Source organism: Borostomias antarcticus, assembly GCF_949987555.1.
Source record: "Borostomias antarcticus genome assembly, chromosome: 5".
NCBI lineage: Eukaryota > Metazoa > Chordata > Actinopteri > Stomiiformes > Stomiidae > Borostomias > Borostomias antarcticus.
This window is the reverse complement of record NC_140238.1, coordinates 2,237,845-2,250,388: the sequence shown is the minus strand read 5'-3', so window position 1 is coordinate 2,250,388 and position 12,544 is coordinate 2,237,845. Positions and strand designations below refer to the sequence as shown.

The window sequence follows — 12,544 nt, the reverse complement described above, 5'->3', positions numbered from 1 at the left end:
GAACTTATGTCCTATATTTTTTACCTTACTGTTCAGAAATATACACTAAAAAGGTGCATACATGAGCAGCTAGAAACATTACATCACTATGTCAGCTCATATGAAACGTACAAAATGTGAATGTCTTCAAAAACTAGTTTGCCAGAGTCATTTTTTTGTTAAGCAAGACCCAAAACAAAACCATTATGAAGATTTCTAAGCATAACACTTCTTTTTTGAAGGAACAGAAATATATAACACTGTATAATAAGGTACAGTGGCCCACTATGAGTGGTCCCCACGTTGCCCTTGCCAATACTGTATCTTCCAGCTCTCTTGGAGAAGCAGTTTCCTCGTTTGCTTCACGGCTACACTTGGATTCCTTGAACCGCTTGTTTGATATTTTCCAACAGCGCTTTGTTCTCCGGGCTCTGATACTGGTCTTGGTTAGAGTACATGTCCGTGAGAGTGGTCACGTAAGCGTCAAAGTTCTGCTCGCTGATTGGCTCCTGTGGAAACAGTTCAAACACAGCTGAATTAGGTGACACCCACTGAAGATAAAGAAATGTACACATACAGAAGCAGAGCAGAACACAAGGCTCAATATCCTTTTACTGTAAATATTTGGGTTAAGGGATTAACATGGTGGTTGGTCACACTTTCTAGGTTTTTATATGCTATTTTATAATCAATCAATCATCAATCAAAGCTTTATTTGTATAGCGCATTTCATACCCAGAGGCAACACAATGCGCTTTACAGAGAACAAGGGAGGTGGGCACACGACCCACTCTCTACATATTCCAGAGGGAAGCAAAAAAACAGTAATCACCCGGGGGCCAGATAAGTGAGCTGTAAAAATTCTTCCCTGACCCCTCTCAACAAGGCGATCGAGCAAGCTCCTGGAGTATGTTTGTCTACCGTATATATAACATAACATAATATATAACAACAACAACAACAACAATAATAATAATACTAATTAGTGGACCTCGAGTCCACTAATTAGCCACTCTTTAATAGCCACAGGTAACACACAACACGTGGGTGAGCGGCGACACAGCACACACACACACACATCTTCAGTGGTCGCACTTGTAGTGCGTCACACAAGGATAATTGACGACGAAGCCCTAAAGGCAAGACAATGCAAATATTTAACTTAGATTATGTTCACTTATATTAGAGTGCCTTTTAAGGACTATTGGATTATTTCTGGTTATATTCATTAAGCTAGCTAGCTAATGTAGGCTAGTTTGATTATATAAGGTGACGTTATCGGTAACATTAGCAAGCTAGTTTGCTTTCATAAGGATGCTGTGCTTTTATCTTAACTTGGCTAGCTAGCCAGCTAGCAAAAAATATTGGATAGGTCAGCATCCTACCTTAGCTATTGATACTTATATATACTAAGTTAGCTAGCTGAAAATTCAGTCGTTCAAGATGAGTGCATATCATGGAGGTAGCTATGGTAACAAAGTGTGGAGAGTGGGGGCACGATCTGTCAATCAAAGCTTATTGATGGTTTTCATTACCACACCCAGACAGTTTAGGTGAACGTCTAGTGGGTTTTAAAATACATTCAAATGACTGATAATAATAATTAAAAAATATATGCATATTAGTTTTGTTACATAGAGACAACTGGCAAGTGTCACATTCAACTGTGTTATCATTTATCTTACAAAGAGCAAAATGACATGGACAAGGAAATAATTTAAACTGATAAACTGAATCAAGTTCCCTCAGAACTAGTCCTGTGAATTGATTTTCATATATACTGTAGATAATACAGGGTGTTTATCGTTTCAGGGTAAACAGATACAGTAGAAGGACTATTTAGAAGAAGACACACATGACATGTAATAGTCCGTTTTGTGGAAAGAGTGGTTACATGACATACAGTATGTGATCATGCGCCACAAAAGTCTAACTTTCAGAGGTCATAGAGAGAAGAAAGAAGCCTGGGCCTAAGCTGTCATTTTCTGTAAGAAATTTGAGAAATAAAAAAAAAAAAAAAAAAAATCAAAACATGATTTTCCCATTGATTATGATAACAATGACAAGGATAGTGGGGAGACATTTTGAAATAAACATGAAGTAAACATCAATTGAATATCGAAATTAGAGAGACAAATGAACATGAAGTAAGACAACAACGATAACATCTGGAGCCTTGTACAGAAGATGCATTCATCTAAGCAAAAAACAAACAAGAAAGGGACCTGAAATACATGACGTAGTTTAGAACACGCTGAAACTGGGAAAGACAATCTCTTACTCTCTGATGCAACTGTAAGCAGCTGTTATTTCTAATGGGAGCCTCTTTGTGTGGCAGCGGTTTCTATGGGGAAAAGGTGTAAACACAGTTCTATTAACAAGCTGAACAACATGTCCTCTCTCTCTCTCTCTCTCTCACACACACACACATACACACACACACACACACTGGTTTGAGGCTCAGTGACAAAAGCATCTCAAATCAATCTGTGAAAGAGGTTAGGCAAGACATACTTTACTACAGAATGGTAGTAAATACTTGACTCCTGTAATGGACGACCCACCACTTTAATACTGAATCCTGCTTACAACATACAATGATACAGCTTTAACAGTGCTACAGTAGGAGCAAATTAGGGACGGCCATCTACCATTATTGAGTTATTTGTTTGTTTGTTCTTTGAGGTGGGGGGGTGGGGGGTGGGGGGCGTTAGCTACTGAATGACATTAGCATCTGCATCACTTTTGGTTGGATATTGGATCAACAATACAACCAATAACTCATGTATGCTATTTAAAGTCACACAATATGAAAAAACTTGCTTATATTTTTTTAAGTGTTTAAAGTGCAACATCATTATGCAAATTGAACTGTATTGTTGAATTCATGAATTAAAGTAATTAGTTATCATTTGGGGGATTTGGAAGTATTTTTCCCCCCTTATTTTGCAGATAAGAAAAACAATACAGTACATAATTTTGGTATGTTTTTTATACCCATACTAATTGAATGACTTATTTGGCATGTTTGTTTTGATTTCTGTTGTGTTCTAACATGCATAGCTACAGTTTAGACAACCACAATGGTGATAAGAGGACAACATTTCACTTTTTCCATTGCACAGGTCGACAAAGATTTGAATCACACCTGCTTTTAACAACATATGTGCAGCCAATCTTTTGCAGATTAGAACATGTCCTCAATAGGGCATACTGTGTATATTGCAAGGAGATATTGATTGGACGGACACAAATTAGTGGGCTGCACCAGCTGAACAGAGATACAAGTTTGTTGTCATCTTTTCACCACTGTGAGTCTCTATAGAATCAGCCTCATACTCTAAAAAACCTCTAAAACTACCAAAACTACCAAAACTCAAACTTCAAAAGACAGAAAGTTCCAGATCAATTCAGCATGCACCAATACTTGGGCCTTAGGCCTCTCACACCAGTTCTACACACATAATGTACTAAATATAGATACATATAAATGATGGTACACGCTAATATATATGCTATATTTGGTTGAGGTTCCATGATTTGCCCGCTTGCCGTTCCTGGGGGCCCTTACCATATGAGGGAGCTGGACATTAGCTAAACTGTTTATCAGTGACTGGCTGAGGTGGGCCAGCTCATGCAGGAGAGATTCATTTTTCTGTTCAATCACCTTGTTTTCTTCCTCTATCGACTTCAGATTAGACTCCATTGTAGTTATCTGGGGAGGGGGGGGGGGGGCAGGGGTGGGGAGGGGAGGGGGGGGGGGGTTAGGGGAGGGGAGGAGTGGGGGGGGGGAGGAGAGGTCAGGGGGAAGGGGAAGTGGAGGAGGGTAAAAACAGAAGGTTAATGCAGGTTAATTCTGAATTAACATATATGCATATATGTTTGTACATAACAATAACAATACTACTACTAATAATAACAATAAAATAACAACACTATAATAATAATAATAATAATAATAATAATAATAATAATAATTTAAAAAAAATAACAACACTATAATACTACTACTACTACTACTACTACTACTACTAATAATAATAATAATAATTATAATACACTTTATTTGTCTTTCACGTTTCATACAGAAACTTAACACTAAATAAATGACGTGTGGTGCATGTATGTATACAGGACCAAATGTGCGCCTACACACTCATGGAAACTTTCAAGACTGAAGTGTTAAATGCTCTGTTAGTTAGTCCTCTTACCTGCGTTCTCAGTTTGATCATGTCTGCCTCCACCTGCGAATTAGTTTCACTTAAATCTTTGATTTCTTCATCCAGCTGCTTTATGTCCTCGTCATTCTCTATTCCTGGAGAACAAAAATAAAGAGTTCAGCGCTAAAACATGAAACCCGGCATGTTCTCTGAACACAAACCCAGCAAAACACCCCATCAAGTCTAATATTTATCAGTTAAAAGTTGAGAAGAAGCTTCTATATGACATGGTTTAATGAACATTCCAATTAGGTCATGTGATCATTTCATGCGTCGCCCCTCAATTCAAGATTGGCCCAAGCTTGTTCACACCATAATGGAGGTAGTGATGGAGGGACAGTCTCCAGCAGGACATGCCTAATTGTCTGGCTGAGACACCACGCTCACAGTGATTACAGCCAAGCCATCCCGGTCTCTTTGTGTTCCATTGGGCTCCCACTCAGAAGCTCATTACGCATACACACACCCCTGACCGCCTATTCATTTCCTGATTGGGGAGGACAGCTCATCACGCATATCCTCCTGATTGGCTCGTTATCATCAATTTAAATTCCACTCAGTGTCTCATTACGCATACGCATTCCTGATTGGCTCCATTGTGTGGGGTTACCGTTGCTGGCGCGCTGTTTAATCGTCAGCATTTCCACTCCCGACAGCCTGGCCTTCTTCATGGCTGACGTGGCGCGCGGACAGCCCGACAGACTGTTGGGACCGATAAGGAGAGGAGGCATTGTTTAGTGTCTGCTAGTTTCAGGCATGGCACGCATACTCAAACACACACACGCGCGCGCACACATGAAAGTAATGAATACATTACAGGATTGTATTTTTTTACTGATTCTGGTTGTGGAAATAGCTGTCCTTGGTCTGATGGGGTACATTGTGCCACCATAACGGCCTCTGCTCTCCTAAGTGCTTTCTGCTGCTTTCCAAGTCCAATTCAGCTGTTCAGCGTCCATATTATACATTTCATCCCTCGATCAGATTCCTGCTATAACGTTAAGCGTAAAATTCTCTCCCAGATCACACTGCAGGTTAGAACAGCTCTGCTATTGGCTAGCGGGCGGGGTTAGAACAGCCCTCTCTGCTATTAGCTAGCGGGCGGGGTTAGAACAGCCCTCTCTGCAATTGGTTAGGGGGCGGGGTTAGAACAGCCCTCTCTGCTATTGGTTAGGGGGCGGGGTTAGAACAGCCCTCTCTGCTATTGGCTAGCGGGCGGGGTTAGAACAGCCCACTCTGCTATTGGCTAGCGGGCGGGGTTAGAACAGCCCTCTCTGCTATTGGCTAGCGGGCGGGGTTAGAACAGCCCTCTCTGCTATTGGCTAGCGGGCGGGGTTAGAACAGCCCTCTCTGCTATTGGCTAGCGGGCGGGGTTAGAACAGCCCTCTCTGCTATTGGCTAGAGGGCAGCGTTCGAACAGCCCTCTCTGCTATTGGCTAACAGGCGGGGTTAGAACAGCCCTCTCTGCTATTGGCTAGCGGGCGGGGTTAGAACAGCCCTCTCTGCTATTGGCTAGCGGGCGGCGGCCCACCTCCGGTGCGTCAGGAAGCTGCCGCTGACGTGACCCGAGCCGTCGCAGCCGGGGGTGGGGCAGGACATGCCGTCCGTTTTCCCCGCCTTCCACGTGAACTGGGCGCCGTTCATGTAGCCGTCCTTCTGCCTCTTGGCGGCCAGCGGGCAGCCGGACGCGCTGCGGTGGGAGGCGTACTTCCCCGTCACGTGACCCTGGCCGTCGCAGCCTGGCACCGGACACCTGGGGGGGGGGGGGCGGGGGCGGGGGGGGAGGAGGGATGGTGGACTTAGATGCGGGGTCTCCATTGAAAGATTGCTATGGACGCTTAATTTTTTGCACTCAATGCAATGATCAGTTTCATCATCATCATAATGATCATCATCACCATCACCATCATCACCAGCATCATTTCAAACGCAATTATAATCAAGACTGATTGTGTAGTCGCCATAATCACACGCTCTTTCCCAAAACCTGCTGGGTCGTGATTTTCAAACTGTTTTTAAACTTCAAGCAGAATGTCTTGATGATGTGTGATAGAAGACAACAGTAGGCTAGGCTATATCTGGCATCTCCATTTAGCAGATACAGAAACGAGGCCCTATACCTCTCTATCTCCAGGCCCGATACATCCCTATCGGTAATCTTTTATCTATAATCTATTTTGCTTTACTATAGACACAGACACATTAATCTGATTTAATCTGTCCCGGTGGCATCCTTATCACGCTGGTACAGATTGGGAACGTCAACACAGTCCCAGCTAATCAGATGTGGCGAGGCTGCCTGTTTCCACACATCATATTTCCACCAGATTGCAGATTATTGCTGCAACTTTCTTCTGCCGTTCTTTATTTAGCAGTCACGTGTTACTCTGTTTACAGATAGCGTCACATTAAAATGTCTTCAGTCTCTCTAGACCTCCCGGAGAAAGAGTGACCTATTCTCAAGCTGCGCTCGTAACAGAAAAAAGAAAAGACAAAAGTTAAAAAAAGAAGGATGGAATGGACAGTTCTGAACCTGCTCAACTAACTGAAAAAGTAGCACTCGAAAAGAAAGTTAACTTCAAGTCCTAAGAAGAAAGTTCTGTGCTGCACAAAACACGGTTGGAGGTGTTTTAAGGTGAAGCTGGCCTCCAGAGGAGCCAGGGAGGAGGAGGAGACTGTGGGAAGACGGCCTGCGCGTCTCTGGCGGCCGTGACAGCCGCGTGAGACCGACGGACGCCCTCTGCACCGCCGAGAAATCAATACAGATATAACACTAAAGCCAGGAAAGCCCATAGTGGGATTTAGGTGAGGTAACGTTAGGATCCAGATCAATTGCTCTTCTCTACCTCAGTCTCGGCAGGGCTGGCACAACAGACCCCCCTCCCCCATCTGCCCAAAACCCCCCACCACAAATGGTACAACCGTTTTTTGGGGGGAAAGTTCTTGTCTTTGTTGTGGAGTTGGCCATGCAAGTTCTGGACTGAGGATCGCAAGGATGTTTTTGTTTTTGTGAGCTGCTCACAGGCATCCCAGTGTTCTAAGATAATTAGAATGCTAATACTAAAATAGGCCTACTAAATACAACGCTAACCTCAGAAGTGACAGCTAAAGAAAGAGGAAATGATTCGCTAACTCAATAATACTGTGTTGCCTTCGTCTTGCTTATAGACTATGTCAATATACAATACGATGTACAATATACACAATATAATGCAAAGAATATAGTAGTTGAAACTATAGGCAGTTACTGTATAGCCTAGACAGGCCTACTGCCAGACGAATTGAGTTTGCTTGCTCAACGGCGCCTCCTAGCGGCTATCGTGCAACACTGAATAAGAAGGTGGTCTGGAGGGGTCCGAACGCTCCGCTAAAACTTCACTGCCGTTGTCGTTGTTGCTCTGACCACGTGGTACAGTAGGACGAAGTATTGATGTTTGGCTCACTGTAGGTTCTGGACTGTAGGTTCTGGACTGTGGGTTCTGGATGGTAGGTTCTGGACCGTAGGTTCTGGAGGACCATACCTGATTGGTTCCTGGTCCTCCTTGTCCTCTTTAGTGTGTGTGATCTTGATCCCACTCTTCCTTGCCCGCGGACACCCTGATAGGCTGTTCAAATCACAGAGAATCATTATGATGAGATCCCAGGATCTTTTATTCCCAGTGTGTGTGTTCTACCTGCTGTAGTCCGGGAGCCAGAGCTCGATTTTTAGGTGAACCTTGTTTTGTTGGGTGCAATTTTTTCCTTTGCTGTTTCTTGTAGCTTGGGGGTACCTCTTCAAAATACAAGAGGGTGCTCGGTGATATCCCTTGAGCATTTTCAGATATTAACCCCTTCATGCCCAAAAAAGCCAAAATAACACAAAAATAGAGACTATTTTTAGACCAAGATCTTTCTACTGAGGTGAATTCTGGGGGAACGTAGTATGTTGAGAATTGTGATTTTGGCATTTTCGGGCATGAAGGGGTTAATATCTGAAAATGCTGAAGGGATATCATCGAGCACCCTCTTGTTTTTTGAAGAGGTTCCCCCAAGCTACAAGAACAACAAAGAAAAAAATTGCACCCGACAAAACAAGGTTCAACCCCATGACTCCTGGACTACTAGTAGTAGTCGCCGGGAACATATCCCTATGTGTGTGTGTGTGTGTGTGTGTGTGTGTGTGTGTGTGTGTACAGTACTTCATCTTCTTTGTTTTGGCCTTGTTACCGGTATGCCCCTTGTGTGTGTGTGTGTGTGTGTGTGTGTGTGTGTGTGTATGTGTGTGTGTGTGTGTGTTTGAGTGTGTGTGTGTGTGTGTGCGTGTATGTGTGTGTGTTTGAGTGTGTGTGTGTGTGTGTGTGTGTGTGTGTACAGTACTTCATCTTCTTTGTTTTGGCCTTGTTACCGGTATGCCCCTTGTGTGTGTGTGCATGTGTGTTTTTGTGTGAGTGTGTGTGAGTGTGTGTGTGTGTGTGTGTGTGTGTGTGCGTGCGTGTGTGTGTTTGTGTGTGTGTGAGTGTGTGTCTTACCTTCTGTGTGAGGCGTAGTTGCCGGTGATATGCCCCGAACCATCGCACCCCGGTGTCGGGCACCTGGGACAGAAAACATACACACGACTCAGGGTCTACAGCAAATACACTCTCTCTCTCTCACACACACACACACACACACACACACACACGCACACACACACACACACACACACACACACACACACACCACACACACACACACAACATCAAGTAAAGCTACAAACTGGTTGACTGGATGGTTGTACTGTAGTAGTGATTTTTTTTTTATTCCTACATACCTGCCCCCAAAAAAACATTTGAAGGTGTGTTGTAGGCTTACAGCATAGGTAGTAGTACACAGTACTTACAGCCTAGGTAGTAGTACACAGTAGTAACAACAGCAGACACCTTCCAATGACAACAACACTCCACAGTACGTTACGGTTCAAGCTGCTTCTACTGGTGCCGGAGTCCATCCATATATGTCTTCATTTTCAAAGCTATGCTAGAAAACAGAGCTAACCCAGATCTAACTAGCTAACTCAACTCAACTCCAGATTATGACTTTAAGGGACCTTGCTTGAGCATTTAAAAATGTCAGCACATATTTCAGCTGTATGACGAACCAAACGTTTTGTGAACATCAGTGTGTCACTTTCTTTTTTCAGACTGGCATTTAAAGACTTATGTTGATCACCCTCCCCCCCTACTACTCCCCCCCCCCCCCAATACAGATTTTTTTTCTTCTCTTTTCTTTGTATTTGATTATATTTTATGATCCTTTTTTATGTAAAGCGCTTTGAGTTCGAGAATTGCGCTCAATAAAATCGATTTATTATTATTATTCGAACACTTACCTCAGAATATAGCGGAAAAACATATCTATATGGTAAAAGACAAACCAAAACTTTTATCAAGAAAAGTGTGTGTGTGTGGGAGGAAGGGGGGGGGGGGGTTGGGGGCACTTAGAATAACTCCTCTCACGCCTTACTTGAGCTCTTGCGAGTTGGTGGCCATCATACTTCGAATGCTTTTGTCAGCTAAAGGACAGCTAGAGAGACTGGAAGATACCAGAACAACGTTAGTGACGATCAGACCGACCTCCGAAACACGCTGTGACACAATCAACACACACTGGACTCACTGACACACACTGACTGAAAATGCAGGGCTGCGTTCCGAATCGCATACTTCTACTTCTTACTACCAGTACCTACTACAGCTGCCCTTAGAAAGTACGTACTTTGCAAGCAGTAGGTATCCAATTGGGACATACTACCTTGTCATAACATTGCGCCGTGAAATTTGCCCACATCCGTCGCTGTCCATAACGCGACATTCGTCTACAGCTGTCACGACTTGCTCATGTGACGCACATTTCCGCTGCGCACAGGATTGTGGGTCAGAATAGCCAGAAAAGCCTGCTGGCTTGCATACTGCAAAATACGACCGGATGTAGTAGGACACCCTGGTATTTTTGCCATACTGCATGTGGCATACTATGTATTGGGACATACTACATCCTGTTTTGGCATACTATATAGTAGGGTAGTATGCGATTCGGAACGCAGCTTAAGAAAGCCATGATGCAGGTAGAGGGAGCCAATCCAATGAGACAACCCCCTGAATAACCCTATGAATAATAACGTTGTCCACAGAAGAAAATAAAAATCATGCTTGGCTGAGAATAAGAACGTAGGCACTCTACTCAAAGGGTTAACACAAAGAGAGAGGTGCATTCTGGATCCTGTAGTTTGACAGCATAGTCAAGGTAAGCTGAAAACAATAAATCAGAGACTTAAGATCCACCAGGAGAAAGAGGAAGTCACACCTTCTATGTGACGTGTCATTTCCTGTCACGTGACCACTTCCATCACACCCAGGTGTTGGACATCTGCCACCAGAGAAATAGATTTTAATAAAACCAACGAGAGTGAACAGAAATTCTGATTTCTTTCATTGTTTCCAGTTTAGCTTCACTGTCAGTGATACGTTTGTGCTTGTGATGGACATACCATAGTAAGGAACTACAACAAAAGTAGATAATGATGTTTTATGGCAGTTAAGCATCAAAAGAAGAAACCACAAAATGGCCCCCGGCCTGTGGCCACTAGCCTAAGAGCTCAATGAAAAAGCCAATTAAAGGTTGCCTGGAGAATAAGCCGCAAACGTAGCATGCGTTGGCAAGGGAAGATGGTTGGGTGGGTTCTCTGGACCAAGAAGCCCAGAGAGGAGAAGACATGAATGAGGTCGAAGGGGGGGGGGGTGCAGAGTTGGGGAGGGGGGGGCAGAGTTGGGGGGGGGCGGGGCAGAGTTGAAGGAAAGCAGACATGGGGGCAGCTGGTGGAGTGATAGAGTACAGTACAGTGCAGTACAGTGCAGGGGCCTCCAGACAGGCTTACGTTAGCAGGTCCTTCTTGCTCTCCTTGCAGTGGGCGTACTTGGGCTTGGGGCTGGACATGGTGACATCACTGGAGTACTGGCGATCCTCCAGGAGGTCGTGGAAGGGGTCCAGGTCATCAGACTGCAGGAGAGAGGGAGGGAGGGAGGGAGGAGAGAGAGAGAGAGAACGGTGGAAGAGACAGAAAGATTAAAAATGAGATACTGTAGTCACGGATGGATAGACCTTTGCCAGGGAGCGAGAGGAAGTCCACTATCTATACTGACTAGCGAGTCCCCCGGCTCAGAGCACAAGACCCTTAATCCCAGGACCAGTGTTCAGCTAAGCGTCCCATTCTATAAAAGCCCATTCCGACACAGAAGGGTCAGTCCAGGGATGGACCTGTTAGGGGGCGTGTATTAACGGGATTTCACAGGAAATCCGCACAGCCAATTTCTCGTGTCAAGACCTGGTATAATTCCCTGGAATCTGGAATCATCTTTATTCATAATCATCTTTATAGTGGGCCTAGTAGGTAATAATCTAAATAAAATAAAAAACACATTTCTGTACCCGATAACCCGCAAACACGCTGCGCATTTCTCCCGCTCAGCATTTTTCCGCATTGCAAAATGTCGCCTATTAATATCTTGCAATGTACTGTAGCCTATTAAGGTCAAAAAAAAAAATATATATACCACATATATATTCAACGCGTAAGAATAATACGACTTGGTTCCTCTGGTCCTCCGTCGCTGGACTGGGCCGTGCGTGCGTTCTATCTGAGGACTGGCGCGTTTGTAAAGAAAGCGCGGGAATGTCGTGGGCTCGTGGCACCTGGCTCATTTATGAATGGAGAAAATCGGTCACGGCCCGGGAAGGATTTCCCAGTAATGTCCAGGGAACTATCCCACTGAGCAAAGACACGTCTTTTAGACGTCTTTTTTTTGTCTTTTTTGTACGTCCAAAGACATCCAATGAGGAGCCAGAATGAATGTTTTTTTTAACGTTCAGATATTGGACCCGTTTTGCACGTCCACAGACGTCTTAGAGGGGTCCAAGCCAGACGTGTGAATATTGAGGGGTCCAGCAGACGAACACGGGGTTCAGGACCGACGGACGTTATTAAGACGTGATCTGAACGTCTCCCTGACGTTGCGTGTTTGCTGGGATGGGTCATCTGGTTTCCCCTATATGCACACCTGACATTTATGCAAATCCCCCATGGGAATCAATACGACTACGTAAACCACACTGAACTTGGTCAACAAATACTGTGCGTCCTCTGAGTCCGAGGTGAGCTGTGGAAGACAGTGGATGGTCAGTAGAGAGACCAGTGAGCTGTGGAAGACAGTGGATGGTCAGTAGAGAGACCAGTGGAAGTCGATGGGGGTAAAAGTGAGACAAGAGCTGCTCTCACTTAATCTGAGAGGCAGCAGACAGGAATGCAACAGAAGCTTAGGCTACTATATATA

General features: G+C 44.3%; 1 protein-coding gene across 1 annotated transcript in view; it reads right to left on the bottom strand.

Moving 5' to 3' along the window:
- Positions 1–347: 347 nt before the first annotated feature.
- The window catches only part of LOC311309171 (myelin transcription factor 1-like protein), a gene marked incomplete at both ends in the record, with an annotated part of 53,153 nt that continues 40,956 nt past the window's right edge, over positions 348–12,544 (bottom strand). Inside the window, 11 exon segments of the mRNA XM_084438350.1 lie at positions 348–488; positions 2,261–2,323; positions 3,551–3,694; positions 4,191–4,294; positions 4,810–4,901; positions 5,731–5,952; positions 7,721–7,804; positions 8,708–8,770; positions 9,681–9,749; positions 10,521–10,583; positions 11,092–11,213. Coding sequence (XP_084294476.1) covers positions 348–488; positions 2,261–2,323; positions 3,551–3,694; positions 4,191–4,294; positions 4,810–4,901; positions 5,731–5,952; positions 7,721–7,804; positions 8,708–8,770; positions 9,681–9,749; positions 10,521–10,583; positions 11,092–11,213 — 1,167 coding nt within the window.